At 34.7% G+C, this 15,918-nt stretch overlaps 1 protein-coding gene and 1 pseudogene across 1 annotated transcript; both read right to left on the bottom strand.

Moving 5' to 3' along the window:
* Nucleotides 1–8,599: 8,599 nt before the first annotated feature.
* On the bottom strand, nt 8,600–10,223 carry LOC149247507 (protein NRT1/ PTR FAMILY 5.7-like). Its single transcript, XM_089455889.1, has 2 exons — nt 9,829–10,223; nt 8,600–9,615 (listed from the first exon to the last, which is right to left on the bottom strand). Exons 1-2 carry the CDS (start codon nt 10,044–10,046, stop codon nt 8,736–8,738), a joined length of 1,098 nt encoding a protein of 365 aa, XP_089312015.1. The 5' UTR covers nt 10,047–10,223; the 3' UTR covers nt 8,600–8,735.
* LOC149247506 (protein NRT1/ PTR FAMILY 5.6 pseudogene) lies at nt 10,182–10,997 on the bottom strand (annotated as a pseudogene).
* Nucleotides 10,998–15,918: the final 4,921 nt, after the last annotated feature.

Here is a 15,918-nt window from a genome sequence, read left to right as displayed (position 1 = left end):
GACTTTTGAGCTGCTCCCCCTGAACCTGTGCCTGTTGCACTCCCTGAAACTGTGCCTGAATAATTCTGACATTCCTATTGCTGTTCAGAACTTCAGAGTTTTCCCTTGCTGTTCAGAACTTCATATACGCGTTTTATCCTGTATAAAACAGCGTATGTACGCGGATATTCTTTCTGCAACAAGCGTCCAGCATACACGCGACTTACCCACCATGAATCCGCGTGTATACGCTCATATTCCTTCTGTAACCTGCGTATACCAACTTTTCTGTAGAACAAACAAATTTCAACAACAGGATGAAGCATCAACTACTCCCAGCTTTTGTCTGAGATATTCAAAAGTTTCCCTGGGCAGTGGTTTTGTGAGAATATCAGCAACTTGCTCCTTAGAAGGAACATACTCCAACTTGACCTTCTGCTCAAGCACTTGTTCCCGAAGAAAATGGTACTTGATTGGTATGTGCTTGGTCTTTGAGTGCATGACTGGATTCTTTGAAATGCTGATTGCACTTGTATTATCACATAAGATAGAGACAGGTGGAGTGCAAGTGATTTGAAAGTCCTGCAAGGTCTGCATCATCCAAAGAAGTTGTGTGCAACAAGATGCTGCAGCCACATATTCTGCTTCAGCTGTAGATAAGGCAATCGAACTTTGTTTCTTGCTGAACCAAGATACTAATCTGGAACCCATGAAGAAAGCACCTCCACTTGTGCTTTTCCTATCATCCACACTTCCAGCCCAATCTGCATCTGTGTAAGCATGAAGAGTGAGATCTGTATTTCTAGGATACCATAAGCCATAGTTTTGGGTCCCTTGAAGATATTTGAAGATTCTTTTGACTGCCTGAAGATGAGTTTCCTTTGGGTTGGCTTGAAATCTTCCAACCATTCCTACTGCATGTGTAATATCTGGTCGAGTACCTGTCAAATAAAGCAAACTCCCAATCATGGATCTATAAGTGGGTTGGTGGACTGCTGCTGATTCATCATTTGCACTGAGGCTGCATCCTGTAACCATGGGTGTACATACTGGTTTTGACTCTTCCATGCCATACTTCTTCAAGATCTGCTTGAGGTATTTGGTTTGAGACAAGAAGATACCTCCTTCATTTTGTTGGATTTGCAATCCAAGAAAATATGTCAATTCTCCAAGAAGTGACATTTCGAATTCTTTCTGCATAACCAAGGCAAAGTTTTGACTCATAGTCTCTTCATTGCTGCCAAAAATAATATCATCTACATAAACAACAAGAATTAGCAATTTGTTATTTTCAACTTTTATATAGAGATTGCTATCTGCTGATCCTTTTGAAAAGCCTTGTTGGTGAAGATATTTGTCCAACCGATAGTACCAAGCCCTTGGAGCTTGTTTGAGCCCATAGAGAGCCTTTTTCAATCTGCATACAAGGTTTGGATCATTCCCAAGAATGAACCCATCTGGCTGCTCAATATATACTTCTTCTTCTAAGTCTCCATTCAGGAAGGCTGATTTCACGTCCATTTGAAATACCTTGAAGTTTTGAAAGCTTGAGAGAGCAAGGAACATTCGGATGGCCTCTAGTCTTGCCACAGGAGCAAAGGTCTCTTCAAAATCTATTCCTTCTTGCTGTGCATACCCTTTACAAACAAGTCTGGCCTTGTTTCTAATTACTTCTCCATTTTCATTTAACTTATTCTTGAAGACCCATTTTGTTCCTATTACATTCTTATCTTTTGGTCTAGGAACTAATTCCCAAGTGTTGTTCCTTTCGATTTGCTCAAGTTCTTCATCCATTGCTTTGACCCAACATTCATCTTTGCATGCTTCTTTCACATTTTGTGGTTCAATGGAGGAGAGTAGAGCCAAGTAGCTTGAAGCTTCTGCAAGTGTCCTTCTTGTTTGTACTCCTGCTTCTTTCTGCCCCACAATCTGAGTTTCTGGATGATTCTTTTGGACATATCTGGATGGAGTCTTCTCTTCTATTCTTGTCTGCTCCTCTGGTTCTTCTTGAGATTCTTCTTCTTCTTGAGGTTCTTCTTCTTCATCATTTCGCCTTTGAGAGTAACCTTCATCTTCTTCATGATGAACTTGCCTAGGAATATATCCCTTCTCATCAACCACTATATCAATACTGTCAACAATTCTGCCAAGTCTTTTATTGTAGCACTTGTATGCTTTGCTATGTGGAGAATAACCAAGAAGAATGCCCTCATCTGCTCTAGGTTCAAGTTTGCCAAGTTGCTCATCAGTATTCTTAATATAACATTTGCTCCCAAAGATTTTGAAATGCTTCACGGAAGGAGTTTTACCACTCCAAAGCTCATGAGGTGTTTGAGTGCTGTTTACTCGGACATTTGTTTTGTTAAGAATGATAACAGCAGCATGTGCGGCTTCTCCCCAGAAGGTTGCAGGAGTACCTGATTCATCGAGCATAGCACGAGCCATTTGTTGGATAGTTCTGTTCATTCTTTCCACAACCCCATTTTGCTGAGGAGTTCTAGCTGTAGAGAATTCTCTTCTTATCCCATGTTCATCGCAGAAATCAAAAAATTCATTTGATGTGAACTCCCCACCTCTGTCAGATCTGAGGCACTTGATTTTGTGTCCTGATTCATTTTCAGCCAATGCTTTGAAGGATTTGAATTTTTCGAATGCTTCATCTTTGTGCTTCATAAGCCCTAACCAAACAAACCTTGAGAAATCATCAATGAATAATATCAGATATTCTTCTCCTCGAGGTGTCCTTTTCCTAAATGGACCACATACATCTGTATGGACTAGCTCAAGAGGCAAGCTAGCTGATCCTTCCTTCTCTGGAAAGTTAGTTCTGGTCTGCTTTCCAAACTGACAAGATTTGCATATGGTGTTGTCTGGAATTTTGATATCTGGAAGATCGCGAACTGCCTGATATTTGCATGCTTTCCTTATTTGTGAGAAGCTTAGATGTCCCAACCTTCGATGCCATAACCAGTGCTCTTCATCCTTGCTAAGATAGCATTGTTGTTGTCCTTCTTCAAATATGTACAGATTATTTGGAGTTCTTTTGCCTTTGAGAACTGTTTTACCTGTATCAAGATCACGAACAAGACATCCATTCGATCTGAAAATAACCTCTGTTTTTTGATCACACATCTGGCTGACACTTAGAAGATTATGCTTCAATCCATCAACATACAAAACATTTCCAGCCTTGACCTTTTCTTTCAAAGGAGCAATACCTTTTCCTTTTATAGTTGCAGGAGTATCATTTCCAAAAGAAACTTTCTTTCCCTTTTCTAAAGTAGAATAAGATTCAAGTTTTTCTTTATCACCTGTCATATGTTTCGAACATCCACTGTCAATGTACCATAGATTTTCCTGTCCTTCTGCATAAAATGCTATCCCACATCTTTCTGTTTGAGGTTCCTTTATTCTCCATGTTTTGGTGCTTGTGGCTTGTTCCTTTTTCTTCTGAAACCTGCTCCTGCATTCAGAGTCTTTATGACCAAAATTATTGCAAATAGAACATTCAACTTCATTTTCAAGCACCGAAAAGTTGTTATAGGTCCTTTTTGTAATCCCTGTCATACTTCTTTGTTTTTGAGCTTCCCTAGTCATGATTGTTTTATATGCAACACATTGAGCTGCTCTGTGACCAAAGTTGTGGCAAGAAAAGCATTGTCCATTGAAGAAGCTTCTGCGGTTATTGAATCTACCAGCCAACTGATTGTAATTTCTATTTTCATCTATTCTTGAGCCAAACTGAGAAGATTTTACCTGTGGTTGGTTGTAGCTTTTGTTCATCCTTAAGGAGGATTGTCCCTGATAGTTTCTGTTTGTAACTCGTCCCTGCTTTACCTGATTATCTTCATTGTTCTTCCGCTCATTTCCTCTTGCTGCATCAAGATAACTTTTTGAGGTGGATGCTTGAGAGGTTTCTCCATTATAGCCCAAACCTGTCTTGTTTAGAGGAGACCGCTGCACACTGATAATCTCATCCAAAGTTTCAGATCCTTTGACAAATTTAAGATTAATAGCTTTTGTTTTCTCAATTTCTTTTCTGAGACCAACAATTTCACCTTCTAGTTTTTCAAGATGTTTTTCCTTTTCATCAATTTGAAATTGCAAAGTATCAATGATCACATTCTTTTCTTCTATGCCTCTCTTGAGTCTAGTGATTTCATTATAGAGATTATCCACATCTATAGCATCCTCATAATCATCATCTTCAAATGCCATTAACAGCTTATATTTATTACCTTGTTCATCTTCATCACTGTTTGATAAGCCATCACTATCTTCATGGGTGTAGTAGCTTTTCCTATTTGCACTTTGTTTCTTGTTCCATCTAGCAGGTTCTTTTCCTTTATCCTTATAAGGACATTTTGCAGCATAATGACCTACTTTCCCACAAGCAAAGCATTTGAAAGGTAGCTTACCTCTGAACCTTCCAGAACCCCTTTGAAGATTTCTGACAAAATTTGATTCCTCTTCCTCTTCTTCTGGAACATGGCTTGCTTCATAGTAATCTTCTTTTCCTGATGCCTTAAAAGCAGCTTCCCTTCTGTCAGATGGACCTCCCTTTCTCATTTCATAAGCGGTTAGAATTCCATGTAGCTGAGACATAGTGAGAACACGGAGATTTTCTTTTTCTTCTATTGCAGATACTTTAGATTCAAACTTGGGGGATAAAGATCTTAGAATCTTTTGAACTACTATAGTTTCTCTTATTTCTTCACCCAAATTTTTCATACAATTAACAATCTCATCTACCCGAAGAAAATAATTAGCCACACTTTCATCATTATACATCTTGAGAGTCTCATATTGAATCCTGAGTGTTTGAAGTTTAGCTTGCTTTACCTGTTCATCTCCTTCATAGCTAGTGATCATTTTGTCCCATATTTCTTTTGCTGATTTGAAGTGCATGACCTTCATGAATTCTGTTTGAGATATACTTCCTAATAGAGTACTGACTGCTTTTGCATTTGTTTCATATGCCTTTTTCTCAGCTGGATCTGTAGGAGTAGCTGAAGGAAAAGCATAGCCTGTTTCTACAATGTCCCAAACTTCTGTACCAAGAGATTGAAGATATGCAGTAACTCTTACCTTCCAATAATTGAAATTTGTTCCATCAAAAACCGGTGGCTTGATTGATGCTTCTTTCTCGTAGTTGCTCATGATGAATGATCTTCCTTCAAGCGATCAAGCTTCTCTGAAGGACCTGCTCTGATACCAATTGTTGGAAATAATACTGAGAGGGGGGGTGAATCAGTATTATCAGATTAATCAAACTTTTCAAATGCCCAGAAACATATACGCTACTTCAGTTAAGTGAACCAGCGTGTACACGCTACTGTGACGAAGTAAAACAGCGTATAAGCAGAAAACTCACAATTTAGTTAGCTTATTCTTCAATTAAGTGCATCAGGACATTATTCATCATATTAACAGTAAACATGTGCAGTATAACAGAACAGATAAAAAGCCACACACATGAACACCAAGATATAAGGTGGAAACCCAATGTGGGTGAAAACCACCTGCTGCAAGTTGTCTCTATCTTTCTTAATATGAAACTTCAGTTTACAATCTTTTGTACTGGTGCAGCCTTATACCAGTACGCAGGCTACAACCTGCAGAAGGCTTCAACCTTCTCTCGTTCTCCAAACTTCCTTGGAAGGGAGCTCCAACCCCCTTTGCTCTTGTACTAGCCAAGATACCAGTACGTAGGTGCTGACCTACAATCTTCCTTCTTCCAGGTATCACTTTTCATACATTTTCAGACTTGGATATTCCTGAAGCACAACATTACAATCTGAAGACCACAATTCATTCAATTTCCACAACAGATCATTGAAGCATAAAACAACCAAACTTTGAATCACTGAACCACTGAACCCTGTCAATCACCAGTTACCAGAACACAGAGCAGACTACAGAACTCTGCAATAACAGTCAGACCCCACTGTAAACCCAAATCAAGCTTCAAAAGATATACGCTACTTTAATGAGCAGAACCCGCGTATACACGCTCTTTTACCGAAGCCAACCTGCGTATAGATCTAAAAATAAACTTTCTCAATTTGCAGCTGTACCAGGCATTAGTTAGACTCAGAACGTAACATTGCGACAATATGCAGATCTAGAAATACGCATAATCAACCATATCATGATAGTGCATTTCAAACCATTAGATCCCGATCTATCCTTAGATCTAGTCTTCCATTAACCGATGTGATCTCTCCTTGGCTTAGATCATGCAACTCAGAACCTGCATATCAGATCTCTTTCTTTCTTAGATATTCATGCCTTGTCGAAATATGATTTTGCCTAATGATCTTCTTCTCCTTATATAGCCTTAGGCCTTTCTCAATACCAAGAGCCAAAACCATAGTAACACAATACCATCAACTTTAAAACTAGGGATCGACACGCCCGTCGAGACATAATGGTCCGAAATCATAGGCACAACTTCCAAGGACTAACCACCATGAACCAAAGGAACCTTTCCACATACACGCGCTTTTTCTGAATCGAACTCGCGTGTACACGCGACTTGGGCTTAACGAAACAGCGTGTATGAGCTTCCTTGGCATGCTGTACTGAGATCTGTCTTCTGATTAAGTTGCCATCACCTGTACTAACCTCTGAGCACCTGTACCATCCACTGAGTGAGTTGCCATCAAGGACAACACTTGAATCATAATGCCAACATAGTCATGATACAATGTGGATCTCTGTCACAGTAGATGTCATTAGAGCTATGAACACCAAGAATAGTACCCAAATGTGGCACTAAAAGTACATAATACATTCTCCAATGCAATTTGGGGGAGGCAATGTGCTTGAGTGAGGTAGTAGAAGCCCTAAGGTCCTTGACTCATTGTGGTGGTGCTACTCTACTGCATGTGAATGAATTAGTTGATTTCAAGCATGTTGGGAGACTCTTTAATTATAGGACATTGAGAAATCCCATTAACAAACGCGAGGTAGACCACCAATGATGAAAATGGTTCCTTAGGTACTAAGCACAATCTAAAAAGTGTGAATGAATGAATTGATGTTGAGAACTCATGGAATCAATCAACATAGTTCAATAAGGGAATCCCACTCTCAATCACGAGAAATCCTACCATTGATGACTGCAAGCTCCAAGGAGCTAGAGTGGTTTCTAGATCTACATCCCAAAAAATATATTGGTGTCGATGGGAATAGATCTATGGAAGAAGGGCATTTTGGGTGATCTGTTATAACTATTGAAACAATCATGATGAGGATTGTTTGTTAACATCAACCATTTTTTACTAGCCATCTACATTTGTAGATAATTTATTGAAAAATGGTGAAGAAGAGCATCCACCCTCTAAACATATGAATGGAAATTGAAGCTAGAATGTGACTTATTGTAGAATATAAATGTAAAAAATATTAAATGTTAAGGGAAACTTTATTTGGTTTAGCTAATCGTGATAATAATGTCAAATTTAATTATTCAATTTTAGCTAAGCACATAATTACCAATTACTAGCTTTCATCTTTTTTCACTAAATTTAATTATTCAATTTTAACTAATTCTTACATATGATCATTTTTCAATTAGAAATTACTCGAGCACCATAAACTTTTCAATATAATAGAATTTGAGAGTATATAGACTTTATTAGGCTTCTATCATCATTAATACTTCAATACGAGGAACATTTAAATATAGCAAAATTTAGGAGTATACATGCCCTTTTAAACTCATGTCACCATTAATTCAGATACATACAATTATCAAAATTAATTTAGATCAATCTAACTCTTATATAAAACATAAATCATGATCATTTCCTTTCCATATCATCATTCATACCGGAACACCAAAGACTTTCAAGCTAACACAATTTGGAATTATACATGCGTTCTAAACTTATTCATTGAGATACATATAATAACGAATTTTTACTTACATTAATATAATTCTCATATAAAACAGAAATCAAGATAATTTCCTTTCCCTATCAAAGACAATTTCCTTTCCACATCAAAATATTATTGAAGTAGCACAGTCCACCCAAGACAACCAGCTAGTTTGATAAAGCAGAGGGAAAATTAACATTGATAAGAACCATAATAAAAATCGAACTAAAAAAATTATTGACAAAAAACAATTTTTAAACAAATATGAAGTTAATAATTAGTTTATTACTTTTCATCTTGGCCACTAGAATTGATATTAATTCCATCTATAAACATTCAGGTTTAAAAATTTACAAGAGAAAAAGATTAAACAGTAAAATTACTATTGGAGCTGACGCGGACAGTGGACGCAAACATCACCAGTCGATATAGATTGTTTGATGAAGCAGAGGAGAAGTTAACAGTGATCGGAACACAGCGAAAACGTTGTTATTGATAGAAAATGATGGTTCATTTATTGAGTATTATATTAATTTTATTTAATATTGAAATCATTTTATTTTAATTTAAGAAATAACATGGAAAGATAAGTTGGTTATTAATATTTATCTCCCTTGAACATATAATGGATGAAACTAAGTGACTAGATAAAGCCAATCAAGGCTGCCCCTGCATCAGAACTATGGACACAAGTTGTTTGATTAACCATGTGGATAGCTGATAATGACCGGGACGGTAGAAAGAAAAGATAGCTACTTATAAGTGCAAGGCTTTTGAAAAAATTACCATATTAACCAGAGTGGTTGCTTCTTGTCTGTTTAATAAACTCCTTCCACCTCAAAGATAGGAGAGGCAAATGCATATCCATATATTTACAGACAACCTTTTGCACCCTGTGCAATTTGTTTCAGCTGCTTGTAAGTGTAAATATGGGCCATATAAACATAGAAGCATAAATTAATGGTACCAAGAGCAGCCAACAACCAATAAAAATAATCCAATTTACACCTGTTTAAATTATTCACCAACCATCCTTGATGCCCTCCTGCTTCGGTTACTCTCTCGACAATGGTTATGAGAAGACTGTTCAGAAAACTCGAGACTCCCACAGCACTCAGATAGAAGGCGATTCCCAAGCTTCTCATGCTATCAGGGGCTTCAGTATAGAAGTACTCCTGTGCAGCTACTAGAGTAAACATATCTGCTATTCCCGCCAGAACAAATTGTGGAGTTAACCAGAAAACACTGATAGGGATTGGAATATTGGGCCTGTCAAGTAAGCCATGAATTTCTGCTACATGAGTTCTCTTCTTTTCCGTTAAAGCTGCAGTCGTCATGCAGAGAACTGAGAAGAACAAGCCAATTCCAATCCTTTGGAGAACAGTTAATCCCCCTTCACGGCCTGTTAATCTTTTGGCTAGTGGTGCAACAAAACGGTCGTATATAGTCACGAAAACAAGCCCAGAAATGGAAGAGAATGCTGCAAGAGAAACCGCTGGGACTTGGAAATGGGAACCCATGCTTCTATCCATGGTGCTTCCTTGCTTTATAAAGAACGATGTACTCTGTGATAGTGTAGTCATTGCAAAGGTTAAGCAAGAGACCCAAACTGGCACCATCTTAAATATAAGCTTCGTTTCCTCTACTTGAGTTACTGTGCAGACCTTCCAAGGATTTGGCTTCTCACTTTCCTGTGTATCAGTATTCCGTTCTGAAGAGTCTTGCACAATTACGGCAGCTTTGTCCAGAAACCTAATACGTTGCCAATAAAAAATCAGATATCAAAATTTATCACAGGCAGGAAAAATGACAGCAAAGAGAGAAGAATTCGATATGTTTATTTCTCTTTTTTATTTAAACACACATGCAGCTCACATTGAGAAACAAATGGGTCAGACCAGCATTTTCTCAAAATAAATTCAGGTAAAGTTGATGTAACTAATCGCATTAAAATCTTTGACTTACTGTAAATTATCTGTGTGCGATAGAAGCCTCTGCCCTGATTTTCTGGGCTCCACATCAAGATTCTCGTAAAGCAAGTTCACATCTGAAGGCATGCTCATATTTCTTTTTTTAATAGCGCCGACTACAACTTGAACGATAGAAATGATAGGGCTGCCTCCAGGAAGCTTGTGTCTGTAGAATGGTGTCCCACACAAAAATATAACAGTGGTTATAGTCATGAACACTGTGATGATCCCAAATCCGAATCCCCAACTTACCTTCTCCTCAACGTAAGCAACAACAGTGACTGCTAAGAGGAGGCCAGTTAAGACCCCAAAATACCAGAAATTAAAGAAGGAACTCTTCTTAAGAGCTTATGTTTTATCTTCCTCATCGAACTGGTCTGCACCAAATGGCTGTAGAGAGGGTTTGTGGCCACTAGTCCCCAAGGATATCAAATACAATGCCAAATAAAAAACACCTGTTTGGGTAGTGGTCGGTTTCCCGCATATTCCGTCACAATGATCAGGTGGCTTTAGAGCTGACAGAGATGCTGACAGCGTCAGCAAAACTAAGCCCTGAAACAATACTTTATACATCATAAATAACATAAAAAAAAAGATCGCTAACCTGGAAAACTGTAACATAGCTTGCAACAATTACTATGCCAATAGATTTTTAGTGTTTTGTCTCACCGAGATATATATTATCGAGGAGATGAGCACCATCCAATAGCGTCCACAGTAAACATCTGCTATAAAGCCCCCTATAAGAGGCATAACGCATGTGACACCCGTCCAGTAGCTGACATTTTTGGCAGAAGTTGCTAGCCCTTCATGCAGCACAGTTGTTAGATAGATGATCAGGTTTGTTGCAATCGCAAAGAATGCAAGCCGCTCGCTGAATTCATTTGCTGCACAATTACAAATCAATATTGAAATTAGAAACGGAATCCTCTTTAAAACAGCAATGTGGTAGACAAATGATAGCAATATCTATGATGAGTTACCGAAGATGAAGAGAGAAGCCTTCCATCCACCCGTTTTTCGCCTGAGGACGGGCATTCCCCTCACATCCACTGATCCATCTTTGACCCATTCTTCCTGCCCATCGTTTCTGCAGGTCTCCAGTGGCTCGCTTGTCTTCCAAAACTCCAGCCAATCCTCCCAGAGACGGGATCTCATAGCCATATTCAATGCCAGTGAACAACCTCCGTGTCAGTTTATGATGTTTTGATGAGTTCAGGCTAGTGTCTATTTATATCAAAATATTATATCTGTAACTGTAACTGGATACCGTGCTACGTCATACATAATATCCTCTTTCTGTGTTGAAAAGATTGATTATCAGAATCTACCCAACCTCTCTGTAAGATTGAATGCAGCAGGTTCAACAGCAGATATTTTCATGTGACAGATAAGATAGAAAATCAATAAACCAAATATTTGCCGTGACAAACATATAAATAAATCTTGCTATTACTTTCCTATCTGATAAACTATAATAGACTAACATTAAGATGCATTGCCAACCATCAACTAATAGCAAACCCTCAACCGCAGATCTTAAATAGCCATACAAATTTTAATTCAATATTAAAATTTTATCTCCATAGATCTTAAATAACGAGACAAATTTTAACTCGATATTAAAACTTTACCGTTCTGTTCAACGACACGGCAAAGGAACTAATCAAATTCTCAATTGCAAATCCATGTTCATTGCCCGCCACTACTCTGGAGCTCTCGGTGGAACCCTAGATTAGTCATCGGACGCAATTGGTAAGCTATTACAAAAACATTCCCTTCGTTGAACTGAAGTGGAAGACCATATAGTCAGTTCCTGCGTTTAAATGCACGGTTTCCGTGCTCATTAGCTCTATAGTTAGCTACACCATTATTGGTATTTGATATTCTTTTAGCTCTATAGTCACATACGCCACTATTGGTATTTGGCATTCTCTTGGTAATACTTGTTATTTGCACTTGGTTTTTGTTTCCAACTTGCTTACTTTTCTTTTTTTGAAAAGGAAATTTTATTGGAACTTTATTTTATGCTTTTAATAATATAGATTAATATCCTAAGAAAAACTATATTATAAAAAGGAGTTTAAATAGTTAATATTTACATAAATGTTTATATGACATGATAAGATAGAGAAGTGTAATTTTTATTTTTATTTTTATGTAATTTGATTATATCAAACATTTTACAAGATAAGATAAGACATTACATCATCTCTTCTATACTTGGCTAGAGAACACCTTGGGACGCAATTAAAGCTTTAAAATAGATAAATCTCTTTTTTTTTATGGATCAAACCTCTTCTCCCAAAAATTGTTTGTACCTCAACATATTTAATGTGTGTTGGTGCTTGGTGGATCCAAAATTAAAATGGATATAAGCTAGTTTAATTATTAATTATAATCATAAATGCAAGTATTAATTCTATTTTATTTTAAATTTTATATATTTGTTTAGTTTTATTTTTATCTAATTTGCTCAAGTTAAAATGTTTTATTAATAATTATAAATTTTATGTTTTATTATTTCTATTTGTATTTTAATGTCACATCAAAAGTTTTTACGAATAGGATTTTACAACATCTCTTCCATATTGGAATGAAAAACCCCTCTCGGTGCAATTAAAATTAATAAAAAAAAATCATAAACCTCCACTTCATCATTAAGAATCCCAATTTGTAAATAGACTTTTCTACAATACCATGGACCAATCTGACATTATAGTTTTCAGTGTTTAAATTTTAATTGTATATGGATTTTCTATTATCCAATGTTTTGTGTGGACTCACCACCCATCATTAGGGAAAAAAACAAACGCTAAAGAAAAAATTAAAAAAAAAACATGACTCACTTCATGTGACATTTTATTTAATTAATGGGTTCAATTAAAAAGGAGGCAAAATGACATAAATGACATAACTAATTTGGAGATAAATTTCAACATTTGCTTTCTGTATACTATTATATACTATTACAAATATTTTAGAATAATTTACGTAGGCTAAATCTTTACCAACCACTTAATAATTATTGATAATTAAATTAAAATTTTGATAAACCTATTCAAAAATAAACAAAAGTAATTTTGATTTCTTGTGGAGGTCTAAATAAACTAGTTAATCTTGTAATTACTTTTATTGGACCATGATTAACTGAGGTTAAGCTTAGCAAAGTTAGTTTGAATGGGAGACCAAATTTGAGGTAATACAATCACTATTTACAGGGCATAGATAGGTCCTACTTGCCCCTAATAATGATTTTATAAAAAATTAATGAGTCCAAATTAATAAAACATATAACCTTCATTTTTTCTAAATATTAATATTTAAATAAGTGTTACATAGTAATTAGTTTTCAATTTAGTTTAAATCTAATTAATATATTTACTATAATGAGAAATATTGTTGTTCCATTTGACTCGATAAATATACAAGGCCACATAGCTAGCCTTATTTGTTGCTTAGTTTAATAAAATATTTTAATATCATGATGTGTTGTACATACTCTTAACAATAATAAAATTATAAAATAAGCTATATGAATATTTGCTTAACCTTTTTATAATTAATTTTTTTAATATAATAAAATATTTTATGATATATATATATATATATATATATATATATATATATATATATATAATTGTCATTGAAGAGAATGATAACACGTTAATAATTATTTATTTAATATTGAATAATGGCAATTTTTTTATATTATGCTAAAATTATAGTACACATGGCATGTCATTAGACTATAGATTGATATAATGAGAGTTGTACAAATTGTACACATGTTATTTTGACATATTTTTTTCAAATTTATATTTTTTGAATTAAAAAATAAAACCCATAAAAATTGTCTATTCAATACTTTACACTAATGAAGAAAATGAAATTTTAAATTTAATTACAAACCATTTATAAATGGTTATGGTACATTGTAATTAATATATAATGTTATTTTTCAAATTATTTATATTTATTGTATATAGTAATTAATAATAAAGTACATAAAAGTCAATTCTTGCAATCATTACACAATAAGAAAAGAGACATCTCAATTAATTATAAATAAATAGAAATAAATTTTATTTAAAAATAATAAATTTAATTTCATAATATTAAACGTTACATAAATTTTAAAAAAATTTAGTCAATAAAAAATTGAATAACTTGTATCCTATAATTAATAAATATATATATATATATATATATATATATATATATATAGCAATTTAAGCCGTCACCCGCCTTAAAAACTTAATTAAATAAAATAAATAAATAAATAAAATAAATAGATAAGTATAAGCAAAGTCACCAACATTGAAAGCTTAATTAAATAAAATAAATAAATAAATATAACCAAAGAACCGAATATAATATCGCTACATTTTGACGATTTATAAGCGCCCGACATTAATATTTATGATCTGATTAGAAATTTAGAGCTACGCTAAATAAATAGTTGTGCACGAAATCCAAGCAACTGTTATCATTTCCAACCCACGTTACCCACTAAATTAAAATTTCGAGCATCATTTTGGTATCCAGAAGATGTCTTCGACACATCGGGACAAATAAATTAATATTGGAACTGCATGTGATTTGCCATAGCAATGGTACGTTGTATTACTAAAAATAAATTATTGAAAAATAAAAGAATAGTTAATAAAATATTTTTAAAATAAATTTATTTTTTATAGTGTTAATTAAGTTTTTAAGTATTTTTAGTTTAATATGGTAAAGATATTGTAATGTAATGTTTAATAATTTGATTAAATTAAAAAAAGAAAATAATAAATATTTTAATCTTTTCAAAATAAAATAATAAAATAAAAATAACTAATCTTATTGAGCTATGGTATTAATATGGAATATAGTTTCGGCCTGGAGTATGCCGTAAAACTGCTTCTGCTTGGCTAAGAGCTCGTCTTCCTCGGACGTAAGGAAACAGGTTAACGGCCCAAGACCCAGAGGCATCTGGCAGGAGTGAGAGCCTGCTCCCGATTACGGACCACCAGCAGGGTTATGTCAGGTGGCGTGGTTTTCCTATTTAACAGTGATGAGTCAAACCCAGCATTCGCGGATAGCAGCCAGAGATGGCTGTCCTCACTGTTGGTTTGACACCTGAGTTGATAGGTTTTACCACCTTCGAAAAAAAAATAAAAAAAAAAAAAAATAAAAAAAAAAAAATATGGAATATAGTTTATTTAGAGGGAGAAATTAAATTATTTTAGATCTATCTTAACTCGGGATCTACCAAGGGGCCAAATGATCAAATCTATTAATATGCAAACCTCTTTTGGAGTGAAAAGTGATTTGATCACTTTTGACACTTGATAGATCTAAAATTAAAATAAATCTAAACTAATTTTAAATAATCCTATTTAATTTCTAATCAAATAATAAACTAATTAATAATCAAACCTACCTCTATAACAATGATAACAATAAACTAATTAATAATCAAACCTACCTCTATAACAATGATAACAGAGTAATAGATAATTAGAAAAATTAGTGTAATACCGACCTGTAGCGTCTATTATAATACAGTCTACGTGAGCGTAGGTCAAAACATGCAGGCAACTACCTGAAAAGATGTCTAACCATTTTTCGTTACAATATGCAACTACCCTTGAAAAAAAGATGTCTAACCATTTTTCGTTACAACATGCAACTACCCTAAAAGATGTCGACTCTACTCTTCAAGCAAGTCAGTCAAACCTAAAAGTAATTTTGAGAAAGGGATGTGAAAAGATGTCCACCCTACTCTTCAAGCAAGTAAATCAGTCAAACCTACAAGTAATTGAGAGAGAGATGCGAAAAGATGTCCACTCTACTCTTCAACCAAATAAATCTCTCAAACCTAAAAGTAATTGAGAAAGGGATGCGAATGGATGGTGGCAAAGATTTAAATAACTACAAGACTCCTAGCCACTTTTCATCTCTATAGCTAATGGAAATGTACCAATGAAAAAATATCAATGTATACACGATTGAATTTAATTATTTTTCCTCATATTAATATAAGGAAAAAGTATCAATGATATTTGAAAAATTAAATGGATACCCTCTATATCCAATG

This window comes from Pinus tabuliformis, chromosome 7 (assembly GCF_031772625.1).
Source record: "Pinus tabuliformis cultivar Carrire ecotype Pingquan chromosome 7, CPIR1, whole genome shotgun sequence".
Classification (NCBI taxonomy): Eukaryota; Viridiplantae; Streptophyta; class Pinopsida; order Pinales; family Pinaceae; genus Pinus; species Pinus tabuliformis.
Note: the sequence above shows the minus strand (reverse complement) of the source record. Positions and strands in the feature narration are given on the sequence as shown.